Here is a 13,666-nt window from a genome sequence, read left to right on the forward strand (position 1 = left end):
CTGGGCGTATCTTTACAGGTATCATCGGCTATTCGGTCATTTTGTTTTGACCTAGATGGTCAGGGTCTCATAGGCCTAGAGGTCATTTAACCCGTATAAAATTCGGGTAGTCTTATCCTTGGGTTGTACCATTTCATGGTTCATTTGTCTCATTACCTTCTAGATAAAAAGAAGATACACTCCAAGAATCATCTACGTATCTATCCTCACACATGCTTCGTGATGGAGTATTCGTTGAACTGGTTTAAACCGGTTTGTTTTATCCTTAAGGCGGTATCACACTGTGTTGTGATGATAGACACTGTCTTATCCTATCTGAAGTATCCCTTGTATATTTAACCGGAGTTTTTCACATACACGGAACGATTATAACTCTCAACGAATATTTTTTTAGGATGATTTTAAAAACGCGTCAAAATTAGGAACTTTCCGTTACATGAGAGAGAAGAAAGATATGATGAAGGGAGAAAAAGAGAGAGAACTATAAAGTTAAGTTTTTCATCAAATTCGTCCTGCATGTACAATATTTTATCAAATGAATAAAAAAAACTTAAAGGTCATTAAATGATAAAGAAAAATAATCAGAATTACGGTTAATGGTCTATTCTTATAGACTAGCTAGAGTCCCAGAAGATTTTATTGTGAAGTGTAGTCGCAGGCACTGGTAAACTCTCTCTTTAGTCTAAGTAAGTAAAGGTCTTACGGCATTTTGCTTTGGGGTCGCGATAGCCGAAGTGAGTTCAGATGTGAAAACTGATCCGATCGTGGTTTTCATAGAAGCCGATATTGAAACTGTTTTCACTCTGAAAAAAAGAGCTGTCCGGTCTATTTATAATCTTGGAGCTTGAGACAACCTTCGAGATGATTTTGATAAAGTATTTACATCAATATTATGTACATATCATTCACAAAAATATGAATATTTTTCAAAGAAACAGTGACAATCATTGTATAGACACGAGGAGGAAAGGTAAACTACTAACACCTGGTTTCCGACTTCACAAAGTCTATACATCCATCTCGGTGCACGCTATTTCTGTAAGATTCCACGCTCATGAAGGTTATGTCAAAAAAATATTGATAAATAAGGCATATTACTCAATACAAGATTATATTAAAGATAAAAAAACGTTGACTTAGAAGTTTTTTTTTGGTAAAACGACAAAACCATGGGAATAACCATGGTCCAAAATTACGATACATGTGTGATCACAGCCTTATCCAATATGATATTTGTTTCTTGTCTTTTTGTACTTCCTTTAAAATGATTTTTTTAATGATAGTCACTGTTTAATTCAAAAATATCTATATTTTATAATTTATTCTGTTTTTCTGGATTTAAGTGATGCAGTCAACGTCCACGTGATTGGATGGATGAAAAATTTTAATTGCTGATGTTGATCACGAACGCGTATTATTAAAACTTGTATATTGTTTGTGCTATATTAATTTGTATACTGAGTTATTACCCATTCGAATTAATAAGTTTTTAAATAATTCTTACAGTTGCATCACAATGCATTTAAAATATTATTTTTATTATATATTTGCTGTCCAATTTCAAGTAAATCGGACCTATAGCTTTGGATATCTCGTGATGAGTTAGAGAGTTAGAATCAGAGACAATTGTTCATGTTTCAAAACAAGAAAGCACAAGCTTATAACGTCAAATTCTTGACTCCACAAAGTCCATAAAACCTTCTTGGAGCAAGGTATTACTCTAAGTCTAAATCAAAACATTCTATATTCACGTAGGCTTTGGTAATGTCATTTTACAGAACTATATTAAGTGAAACTACCACCGGTTCGGAATGTAGATTCTACCGAGAAAAATCAACAAGAAACTCATTAGTTACTCTTTTCCAAGATTTAAAATACAAAGTTATGTTAGTTAAATACAATTATGTATGCATATTACTTATCCTGCCTGAAAGTCAATTAGTATTAGCTCCACGCTTATTTTATTAATGTATTTTTCACAAATAATTTGACTTAACGAATCGGAAAAGTTAAAAAATATCTGCAGATTTTTGTTATAGAAAATTGTCCATCAATAGAACTCCGTAATATTTCTTAAAAAGTATTGCTGGATAAACTCTTTATTTTGTCCGTACGAAGTCGGAACGTTTAGCTAGTACTTAATAAACGACATCTTTACTTCAAGTTAAATAATGAACTGATACAACTATTATTATAATTCTGATATTTCCTCAAAATAACGAAAATGACAGGTCCACTCAGTAATTATAAATTCTTAACGACGATGTAAGATTCGATGTAAGATACGATGTAAGATAAAAGAGAATTTGTATTATGTTTCGTCTGGGCGTCACGGTAGCAAGGGATCCCTTACGAAACCCTAATGGCGGAGAAATTACATATTCTGACGAAATTCATCATCGTTTTCAAGCTCTTTAGTGACACTCGCCATAAATTTCTCTTTTCCTATTGACTGCATGGATCCAATATCTTCTTCTCTTTCTTTCTTTTGTTAAAATGATCCCATAATTGAATATCTTCTTCAAAATCTGAATCAGACTCGGATAAGTCGTGGGAGAACATTAATAAGGTGTCACTTTTCCTAGAGTTACGGCTGTATTGATTCAAAATATCGTCAGAAGGCAGACATTCGTATGTCAGAATATGACATTTTTTTTTTACATTAACAGCCTGTAAATTTCATTTAATTTGAGAAGGTTTTTGGAGCATATTCCACCACGCTGCTCCATTGCGGGCTGGTGGAATACACATGTGGCAGAATTTCCCCTTATAAACTATAATTAAATTCTACGTCATGATTATAATGTTCGTCATTAAAATTACTAATCATAATTAACTAATTACATAAATTGATCGCAATAATATGATTATAATTATGTCAGAATTATATTTTACATGGAACATATTTTATAGAGTATCAGGCACAAGGGACATAACGTTCTAGTTTCCAAGGTTAATGGCGCATTAGAGATACGAGGAATGATTTTCTATGCAAATATTTCCTTCAGTACCAGTGTCTATTGACATTGGTCACCAGTTACAATCAGGTGCAATATTTGTCAGTCAAGCTTTGACATAAAATCTGATATATATAAAAACAATATATAAAGCCGAGATGGCCCAGTGGTCAGAACGCGTGCGTCTTAACCGATGATTTCGGGTTCAAACCCAGGCAAGCACCACTGAATTTTCATGTGCTTAATTAGTGTTTATAATTCATCTCGTGCTCGGCGGTGAAGGAAAACATCGTGAGGAAACCTGCATGTGTCTAATTTCAACGAAATTCTGCCGCATTGGAGCAGCGTGGTGGAATATGCTCCATATTTTCTCCTCAAAGGGAGAGGAGGCCTTAGCCCAGCAGTGGGAAATTTTCAGGGTGCTAATGTAAAATAAAAACAATAACTCCTGTGTTACCTAAACAGTAATGACTGAATAAATGCATTTAAAGATTCAAAATGATTTGTTTAAAAATACAGACAGAATATCGTGACTCACAATATATGCTTTCCTAGTCCTCACCTATATATATTTTAACTCAAAAACAAAACATTATATATATATATATATATATTCTAATTTTCGTTGGACTATCTCGTTGGTCTAGATACTTAGACTGGTTGGTGAGATATGGCCGTCTTTAAAGACGACTTCTAGCACCTTCTAAGAATAAATCTAACTCTAATTACACACTCCCATACCTCGGAGAGCATGTATTTCGGGTCACGATATTCTGTCTGTATTGTCAAACAAATAATTTTGAAGCTTTGAATGCATTTATTTAGTTATTACTGTTTATCAATATCGAAATATCATCATATTCAAAGCTACAACCGGTTTAAAACTACCAGTTAACTCAGGAGTTATTCTTCTTAACCAGTTCATAAAGACCTTATAAGGTCCACCTTTGGTAGCTTCACTTAATATAGTTTGTTAAATGACGATTCAAAAGTGCTCGTAAAAGACTATTTGAATAAAGTATATTTTGATTTTTTACTTGATACTAGGGCTTTGTGCAAGCCTGTCTGTGTAGGTACCATTATACATGTTACCGAAAGCTGTAATACGTAGCAGCCTTTACTCACTACAGTCCTGAACCTGAATATAATATTGGGAATTAAGTGCATAAGCACATAATTGTGTACAGTAACATTTTCTGCGTAGTTGTCTGTTCTGGGAAATCTGTCAAGCGATTTCCTAAACCACGTTTAAAATGTAATAAATCCTATTGTGTTATAAATGCACAAATCGCTGTTAATCGTCTTTAAACATCTCGAAGCGTAAATAATAATTTGACATGTGCAATTCGTAAAGTCCATTTGTAAACATTATTAAAACGCTTCAACGACTTTTCCTACGTCATATTTGAACAAACAATTTTGATACAACAATAACTGCCTTTAAAATACAGGCTGAGTTAAGATGCTTTGTTATATTTGGTGGTAAGATTTTGTTCTAGCCTGACTGAGTACAAGGGACATAAAACCTCAGTTCCAATGTTGGTGGTGCATTGGTTATGTAAGAAATAGTTAAAATTTCCAACGGCGCCAATGTATATGGCTAATGTTGACCCCTTACCACCCGGTGTCCCATTTGACCGTCCGACCGATGCCATACAAAAAAAAGATACTAATATATCACTTCTTACGTTTATTTTAATACGAAATAAACAAATTAATTTGTTAAAATTACAATATATCAATAGTTTTCATAATTTAAATTTTTTTTCGTCAGCCTTGTTCCCTTAGTCAGAAAAATTTAAAAAGGCAGAACCCTCCCTACCTAACCTAAACCTACTCTAGTAATAATAAATGAGTATTATCAAGTAATAAACGAATAATAATAATTATTATTACTGAGCTGTTAATATATCGTTTTTTTAATAATTGTTTTCAAGATAAATTGTATGTCACAGATAATATTATGCCTTGTCATTAAAATTGGCGCCAAATTATTTTCCCTTAATTTGACAGATCACATATTTTATCTGTTATTTTATGATAGACAAGCTAAACCGTCGGCAGACGTTGTCTAACAATTATGAAATACTCTAAAACATTCAAGAGATTTCATGTATATTGGTTAAGTTTTTTTTTCAGTAATGGATTATAAAAATACGTCAATGTTGTTTTATAGATTATAAATGCGTATGTTGATAAATAACTCAATATGAGCGCTGAGATGTAAAATATTATTTATAAGTATTAAGAATAGGGTCACATACTTAAGAACCAAGTCTAAGTTACTGTAAGTCTCAGTTAAACTTAAGACTTCGCGATGGACGGTCAGCTTGTGAGAGTTTAAAAAACAGATCGCTATATAAATAACAAAAAATAACCAAAGAGTATTTATATTTGATGAATTCTAATATGACATAAAAACTGATAGAATTTTTAGGAAACTGTCAAAAAATTCACCGTATAAACGATATTTCTAAATGTTTTTGTGATGAAAATTGTGTTTTAAGTTTTTGAGTTTAAAAATGGATAAATTAGTAAAGAGAGTCAAAGTGTGGAGTGGTGTGTCTAGAAAACCATCGACTCCAGAGTTGAGCAGGAGCCAGTATTCACTGGTGTCGACTGGGGAGCTGACGGCGGAAGCTCTTCAAGTCTGGCTGAAGCTACCGCGGAAGATCAAATACGACCCCGAATTGGAATCATTCCAGAAGTGTTATGACAAAGAAATTGGTAAGTTTATAAATTAAAAATATAATATTTATGTATAGTTTTTGTTCGGTGGTAGAGCTTTGTAAACCCGTCTGAGTAAGTACCAAGCAGTACCAAGTTGCGTCCCATGTAAGAAATTGTTAAAACTGTTTACGGCGCTAATAACCGCAGTCCATGTCAAGTTCAAATTCGCCAAAAAAACGCTATGTTTTTAAATATTTTTTTATGTGTGTTTGCATATAAATTATTTGTGTACGAACCTTTTCGGATGGTTATTTTTGCATCAGGTTCAGTACAGCTTCAAGACATTGCAATGTTCATGATATTGGACTTATTTTTTTAATAAATTCCGTCTGTGTTTTTGTGTATCTATGGCGTCGAATAAATGATCCATTCTCTCGCGAAGACGCGCCCCTCCCCTCCCCTTTAAACAATTATCCGCGTGCTTAGAAAATGTCTTAGTGTGCGTAAGGCACAAGGGGTATCTTAATTCCTAGTCGATATTTTTTACACTGCGAATACCAAAAGGCGGTCGTGTCTACAAATGGCTAATTAAAAAGCTCATAAAGGTATAATAAAAAACTCATAAGGTTACATTTGCAAATTTGCCTACAACCTTCTAATAAAAATGTCTTTATGTATGTATATAATGTGTACATGAGATCATGTCGAAAACGTTACCCGAGCGAAGCTACTTATTAAAAAAAATAAGAATTTTGTTTTCACGAATACTTTATAGCACCATATATAGGAAAAATGATTATACTTTCTGGATGCAAATGCTTGATTTTTTTATGAATATACGTTACATCGTTACGTACTATGTATGCCTATAATATTCGATGAGTACCGACAGTTCCTTGTAAATGTCATTATCAGAACTGAATTTCGAAAACTATGGAACCAATTTAGGAAAATACAGTTTAAAAATATATATTTATATATTCAAATTGGCTTATAAATGATGGAGTTCTAAGTTAACACGAATAAAAAGTCAATCGAATTATAAACTTGGAAGAGAGATACTTAAAGTATTATAGTAGAACCTGCGGCTTCACCCGCGATATAGCACACAAACCGTCAAGACACAACGCCCCCCCCCCTAAAAAGGTAGTCTTTGGCCATCTCCGCGACTCAAACTATCTTAATGCCAAATTTCATATAAATCAGTTCAGTGGAGAGAGATATTTTTTAATTTATAATATTAGTATAGATATATTTTTTTCAAAACATTTGATTTTACAATGTCATTTTCTTATTTTTAAACCGGCTTGGAGGCAATCATTTCATTCCCATAGTGTCATCATTCTCCTGCCCTTATCCCAATTTCACTTGGGGTCGACGCAGCCTGCCTTCTTCCGTACTTCTCTGTCTGACGTCAGAAGTAATTAGTTTTAAAATATCCTTTAGTTTATTAATACTACAATGGAAGAATTTTGATCGTTTTCTGGGATCCTTTTGTGAAAGCGTATACTTTGCCCAACAAAATGATTATTCAGTCTGTGTAGTCGGTTGACATTCGTAACTAGCTTAGAGTTGTTCCTATTGCTGATAGTATGTACGTCACAGTTTTTATAGACATATTCCGGGTAATATAACTACTAAAACTAACTGCTGAGTTTCTTGCCGGTTCATCTCGGTAGAATCTACGTTCCGACCCAGTGGTATTTTTACGTTTAATATAGTCGTGTGTGTGATTCAAAAGTGCTCGTAAAGCCTATTTGAATAAAGTATATTTTGAATTTAAATTTTAAAATATCTTTATCTCAGAAATATTGAATCTTATTTGAAAAAGTGTATGGTTTTTTTTATGGATGTATGATGTATAATTTTCGTGTTACCGAATTATGTATTTTTATAATTAAACTAACCGTTTCGCTAAATAGTCCAAATTTTTTGGCGAAGTTTGATCATATATTAATTTTTCTGCACGCATAATATCGATGGGGATTTTTGAATTAATATAATGGTATCCCTAACGGTCGTGTAAATTTTGAGTTTCTTTGGAAATTATGCACGTCTATTTTGACAGTACTAATGATCAATAAATTGTAAAACATATTTGCGAATGACTTCAATTAATTAAATTCTTAGCGTAACGGCTTTTAATTCTGTCCACAGCACCAATAATTTCGCCAATGTCAAGTAGGATAAAAACACGAAAAAGTTTGATAAACAAAATCAAATACATTTTAAAAACTAAGATAGTAGGTATTTTCTTGTTAATCTTTAACAACACAAATATAAAAATATATTAATCAATGACGATATAACTTATAAATTCTATGGAAGAATTAATTTGAAACTTTTATTAGCGTCCACACCACACGTGGCACGTTGGGACAAGTCATTCAGCGAAAGACAAATGACAATCATTGTTTTATATTTATTATTTTATGGTTTATATCGATAGTTTGACTATCGATAGTTGACCTCGAAAACTATTCAGGATATCGTGAGCTACTACTATCGATAAATACTATCGATACTATCGATAAATACTATCGATACTATCGATAAATACTATCGATATAAATACTATCGATAGTACCGCTAGCTCTCTGTAAGCAATACTATTGGTAGCAGCGATACTATTGATACTATCGATAGTATCTCTTACACCTTAACTATCGATAGTCTATCGATAGTTGACTATCGATATGCAACACTAGTATATTTACGTCGCACACGTTCGTCCGCTCATGAAGAGTTATGCGCACGCATAATCCGTGAGTGACCTTCTTTAAAATTAAAATGTTTTATCTTGAAGTCGTTTTCGCCCGCGGCTTCGCTCGCGTTTTAGGAGGTGGTTGTCATGCTTTAGGCACATAAATGTCCTTCCTAGTTCAAGTTTGCTTCATACAAAATTTCATCGAATTCGGTTCATTGGTTTGGCAGTGAAAGAGCGACAGACAGACAGAGTTATTTTCTCATTTATAATATTAGTATAGATTTAGATTTTACCAGGATGTGACGTCATCCGCATGTTAAAAGTGCTAGGTGTTACTTAAAATAATAATAACACACATTATTGTTGATGGATACATATACATCCTTATCGATAAACGGAAATATATGCCTTATAGAATGCTAATGCTATATCTCTTTAAAGTAAATCTCTCACGTAGATATCCACAAGTCACACTGAACCAGAGTTAGGGATAAGCTACAAGTCTTCTTTCAAATCAATTCTACGGAATGTAACTGTACTACTTTCTAAACTACAAACGGAGAGTTTGCTAATCTGTACGCAAACGTTTACCCGAGCAAACTACCTTTTAGGGTAATTGTCGTAAGATTTTAAAATGAATACTAAACAAATTAAATGTTTACAAATAAAATTAACCCTGGAATATTTCACTGAGTCAGCGTCTGTGATTGCATCTTCAAGACTTCAAATTGGCGATTGGCCAAGGAGAGTACAATGTTTGGATATCTTGTCAACGAACAACAAGTAGACGTTGGAAGTGCAATACTTATTTCAGTCATGACGTATGATTCCATGGTGACTTTCGTCAATGTACTGGTCAACAGAGATGTAAAAAATCGCAGATACGATCTTGAACCTTTGGGTTATAGTCGTGCCTACTTCCAGCACAAGCTTTAAGCTTAATTTAAGGGGTAAATATGAAAATTAGTAATTCCTTAAAAAGAGACATTGATACTAAATTTTTTTTAAATCTACAGCGTCTCATCTCATTGTTCTGTACTTATGCCTTTTTAAAAATTTCCAATTTTGAATTAGTAATTGTTAATTGTAATTTAATGTCGTCTGTGCATCTAAAATATTAATTAAAGTGCACAATTGTGTGCAAATACAAATGTACACTCTATTATCTCATTCATATTCGCAGGATCAAAAGATCTGTGGTTTCCGAGGTACGAGAGTGTAGGACTAAGAATTTTCTTCTTCGACAGAAAAGCCCGGAGTATTTAATGTGCTTGTACGAGCCAGGCAGCGCGTACAGTGCTATGTATCGTCGCATAAGTATTTTCACATTATTTCATCAGTTCGTGTACGGCTAGCAAACATACCGCGCGTGCTGATAACATTATATCATATAGTTCTTAGTTACTTATATCAATCAATATTCTATCAACTATCAGTTACCAACAATCAACTATCACTAAAAGGTTGTACGGACCGTACATCCCTTTTTTGGTCCTTCGAGCCGGATTAGCGAGCTTATACCCTGTTCAAGTTAGCTTGATCTTTTTGACAGACGGGCTAGTGATGAGAAACAGAACATATAACATATATAACAGTCGATGGAACGATGGAATGCGTAATTCAAGTTAGAATTCAATTTTTTTTTAACATATTTTTCTAAAAAGAGTTATACCAGCTAAAGAGACCCCAACCACTAGCCAAAGAGACCCCAACCAACAGGACCGCCGTTCGTAACAATAACTTAACAATGATCTTTAATAAGGATTTTTGTAATAGATATTTGTAGCAGTTGACCGATGTAACATTGTACAAGCGTCTATTATTTTCAGTATTCCTATTTAAATTTTACTTTGAAGCAATTATATATTATAGAAAAAGTCTTAAAATTTTCGGATAACGCTTGAATCTTCAGGAACTTTTGTATTATATGTATTTTTCTAAAATATTTTTACAATTTTTAAAATCATTAATTTAAGAAAATAATATGTTCGTCATTGCAATGTTATGTCGATCAGAAATATTATATATAACAAGACAATTGTTTCGTCGGCTGTATAAACAGTTGTCACGTGCCTAAGCGATTTTTCTTTAAACTATACTGTTAATATATAATGGACTCAAAACGAATGGTCCTCGTAAAATTGCTGCACCGTGAAGTAACTACAAGTTGTGAGAAAATTCAGTGCAAAACCATTAAATTTCGATAAGTTAGATTCCACAGCTATTTTTAACTTGGCCTATTAAACAATTTAAAGTTCATAACAAAAAAGTAAGGCATATTACTCAATGCGAAATTATATTAATGATAAGACTTGTGTTTATTGACTTCTGGGCAAGATATATAAATAAATAAATATTGTTTACTCACATAATCTGTAATTAAAATGGTGGAAGAGAGTTAATACTGAGTTTCTTGCCGGTTTTTCTCGTTAGAATCTACTTTCGGAATCGGTGGAAAACATTACATTTAGTTCAACTCTGTAGCTTGACTATTCAAAAGTTTTTTTATGAGCATTATTGAATAAAAAATATTTTGATTAACTTTAGACTAACATCGTAAAATACTTTTATCCGATTCTGATTAAGCTATTTATTTATATTTTTATGTCCGTCCCGATTTATTACGTTTAACATTAATACGTAGCCTACCCCTTCTAATTTCCCGACGTAAAGTTAAAATTTACAAAAAAATCTTTTCAGCGCTTTTGACCGCCCACGTTGTGAAAGGAGTATGTTAAATTTAATATCAATCGGTACTGTGTTTTCGGAGATCACGTGATGAGTCCGTCGGTGGTGGTTCGTTTTTATATGTCACCGTAAAATTGTAAATACCGTTAGATTATAATCTATCTCGCGAGATAGATTATAATCGATAGATTGTGATCCCTAATATCCTGCTTACTTGTCGTTAGATTATAATCAACCGAATTATAAAAACACCAAACTAACCTAACCGAAATATCATAAACTCGAATTTTCTGACGTTTTATTTTGACTTAAATCATCGTTCACAATATTTCGGCAGTTTACAATCTCGCGAGATAGATTACAATCTAACGGTATTTATAATTTTACGGTGATATATACATACATACTAATTAAAAATATAATTTTAAAATAAGCTACTGTATACTTTATAATCTTATTTTAGACATTATTAAATGTGATCTGAATGTGAAATGAGAAAGTCGAATGAGAGGAAACCTGCACGTGTAGGATAAAGTATGACCAATTTAATTGTATTAATTATTATACCTAAAGAGTAACGACTGCAAAATCCTATCCGTTAAACCTGCATTCCGAACCAATGGCAGCTTTTAAAGCTGAATTTACGGATCTTGGGACATCGGGGGCTTTAGCTCGGAACGCCCAAAAACAAATTTCTAAAATAAAAAAAAACATCTAAATTTGATGACTAAACATTGATTTTACGTATGAAACTGTTAATAGATTGTGTTATAAATAATAATATTGAAGAGATAAAATAAATAAGTTTTAATTATTAAAAAGATAGACTTAAAAGATGTTCAATTGAATTGGATTTGTTGCACCGAAGCCGCCAGACCTCTAAATCCAGTCCTGGTAGTTTTACGTTTAATATAATCTTGTGAAATAGATCTTTTGAATGAAGTAAATTTTGTGCAGAGATTATGATTAAAAAAAACAACAATATTACTGTTATTTTCGAATACGCCAAATTTGTTTTATGATTTCGATATGCATATATTTTCGCGTCTTTAATGGCGGACGGTTTGAAAGCTTGCGAGGTTTCGAAATAACGCGTAATGAAAGTTTAGTGATCTCGGACATTGTTTGTTGTACTTTAATTTCAATCAAAAGATGGCGTTAGTAGTTCTTTAAATCGCGCTATAGTTGTCTTAAGTTATTTTTTTAAGTATATCATTATTAAAAAAAATTGGAGTCATCTGGAGTTCATGTTTTTTCTCCTTGACTGACTTTTAAAGTTATAAGATGTAAGTTAGGTAATTTTACTGGAACTTTTACTAACTATTTTTATTTAATAAACCATATAATTGCAATCATTGTATTGAGAGAAAATTAGCCCTATTTCTATGCGTACGACGAAGTACTAAAAACTATAAAATAGAACGCAAGCACATTGCGCACGAGCAAGCGCCGAGCTGGATCAAACTGGTTTTAAAATAGCATCTCGCATCTGCTTGGAACTGTGACAAAATAGAGAAAAATAAGTATTTTACTGTACATATACATATATATCTGCTTAGTATATCATAGTTTGGTAGACAATGACAGATTTCAAGCTACAGTCATTTAGATCACTTTTTTTATGTCACATAAAAGAGAATAGAAAACGACTATAAAATACAATAATATATCTATACTAATATTATAAGGAGGTAATATTTGTTTGTGTGGGGAGAAGGCGGAAATGAATTCGAAAAAAAACTGGTAAAAAGCTAGATTATAGTGAGAGTGAGAGTGGTATAGGGTATTCATTATATTAATATAGAATAATTCTCTTTATTAATATACTTGCGAAGCCGGGCAGGTTGCTAGTAGATGATAAAATCGGTTCTATACAGAATAATTTTATTTATACGTAACTACGGAATTTCTTGTCGACTCGTTTCGGTAGACTCGGCATTCTAAGGATACACGATGAATCAAAATTACTTCAAGTTTAATTAAAATAAAGGAAATTTATTAATTTGATTCTGTGTTCAAAGTTAAGCACACAGCTATAAATGTCTGTTAATTTTATGAAAACGTTTATCTAGTTATAATTCTTAAAACGAACAGAAGCATGTCTTGTTTCTATACTCGTAAACGCTAGTTCGAACCAGTTCAAACCAGTTTAATCGTATTATTTGTTTTGTAATAACTTAACTGATCTACGACTTGGTAATACTGTGAAGAGATAAGATTATGTATTCTGTGTTCCGGATGCAAGTGGAAACCAGTGATGTTATTTCGGATCTGATATGATAATATATATGTTATACATACAAACTCTCTCACTCGGTTTATTGATAAAAACCGTATTAAAATCCGTTTCGTAGCTTAAAAGATCTCAGCGTAGAGACGGCGGGAGCGATTTTGTTTTATACTAAGTAGAGATGATGTATTTGTAGTCAACAGCGTTACAGAAATTTAATGTAGAGTTTGTTTTAACTTAGCTCAGAAGGCCACATCGGATTACAATAATAATATAATATAAATGATAATGTTTAACGGAGAAATATAATTAAAATAGGACAATTACTATTAGCTATAAAAATAAATATTCACAACTTTAGAGAATATGATTGTGTGTATAGTGTTTGTATACATTTGTACATATGGGTATGTT

General features: G+C 32.5%; 1 protein-coding gene across 4 annotated transcripts in view; it reads left to right on the forward strand.

Moving 5' to 3' along the window:
* The window catches only part of LOC113391664 (P protein-like), a 52,372-nt gene that overhangs the window by 9,618 nt on the left and 29,088 nt on the right, over window positions 1–13,666 (forward strand). For 2 of the 4 annotated variants that reach the window (XM_026627703.2, XM_064219967.1), the window contains exon 2: window positions 5,386–5,684. In XM_026627703.2, coding sequence (XP_026483488.2) covers window positions 5,480–5,684 — 205 coding nt within the window. In that variant the 5' untranslated portion in view covers window positions 5,386–5,479. The remainder of the gene's footprint in view (window positions 1–5,385; window positions 5,685–13,666) is intronic. The other 2 variants (XM_064219966.1, XM_064219968.1) reach the window with 1 other exon arrangement.

This window comes from Vanessa tameamea, chromosome 30, assembly GCF_037043105.1.
Source record: "Vanessa tameamea isolate UH-Manoa-2023 chromosome 30, ilVanTame1 primary haplotype, whole genome shotgun sequence".
Lineage (NCBI taxonomy): Eukaryota > Metazoa > Arthropoda > Insecta > Lepidoptera > Nymphalidae > Vanessa > Vanessa tameamea.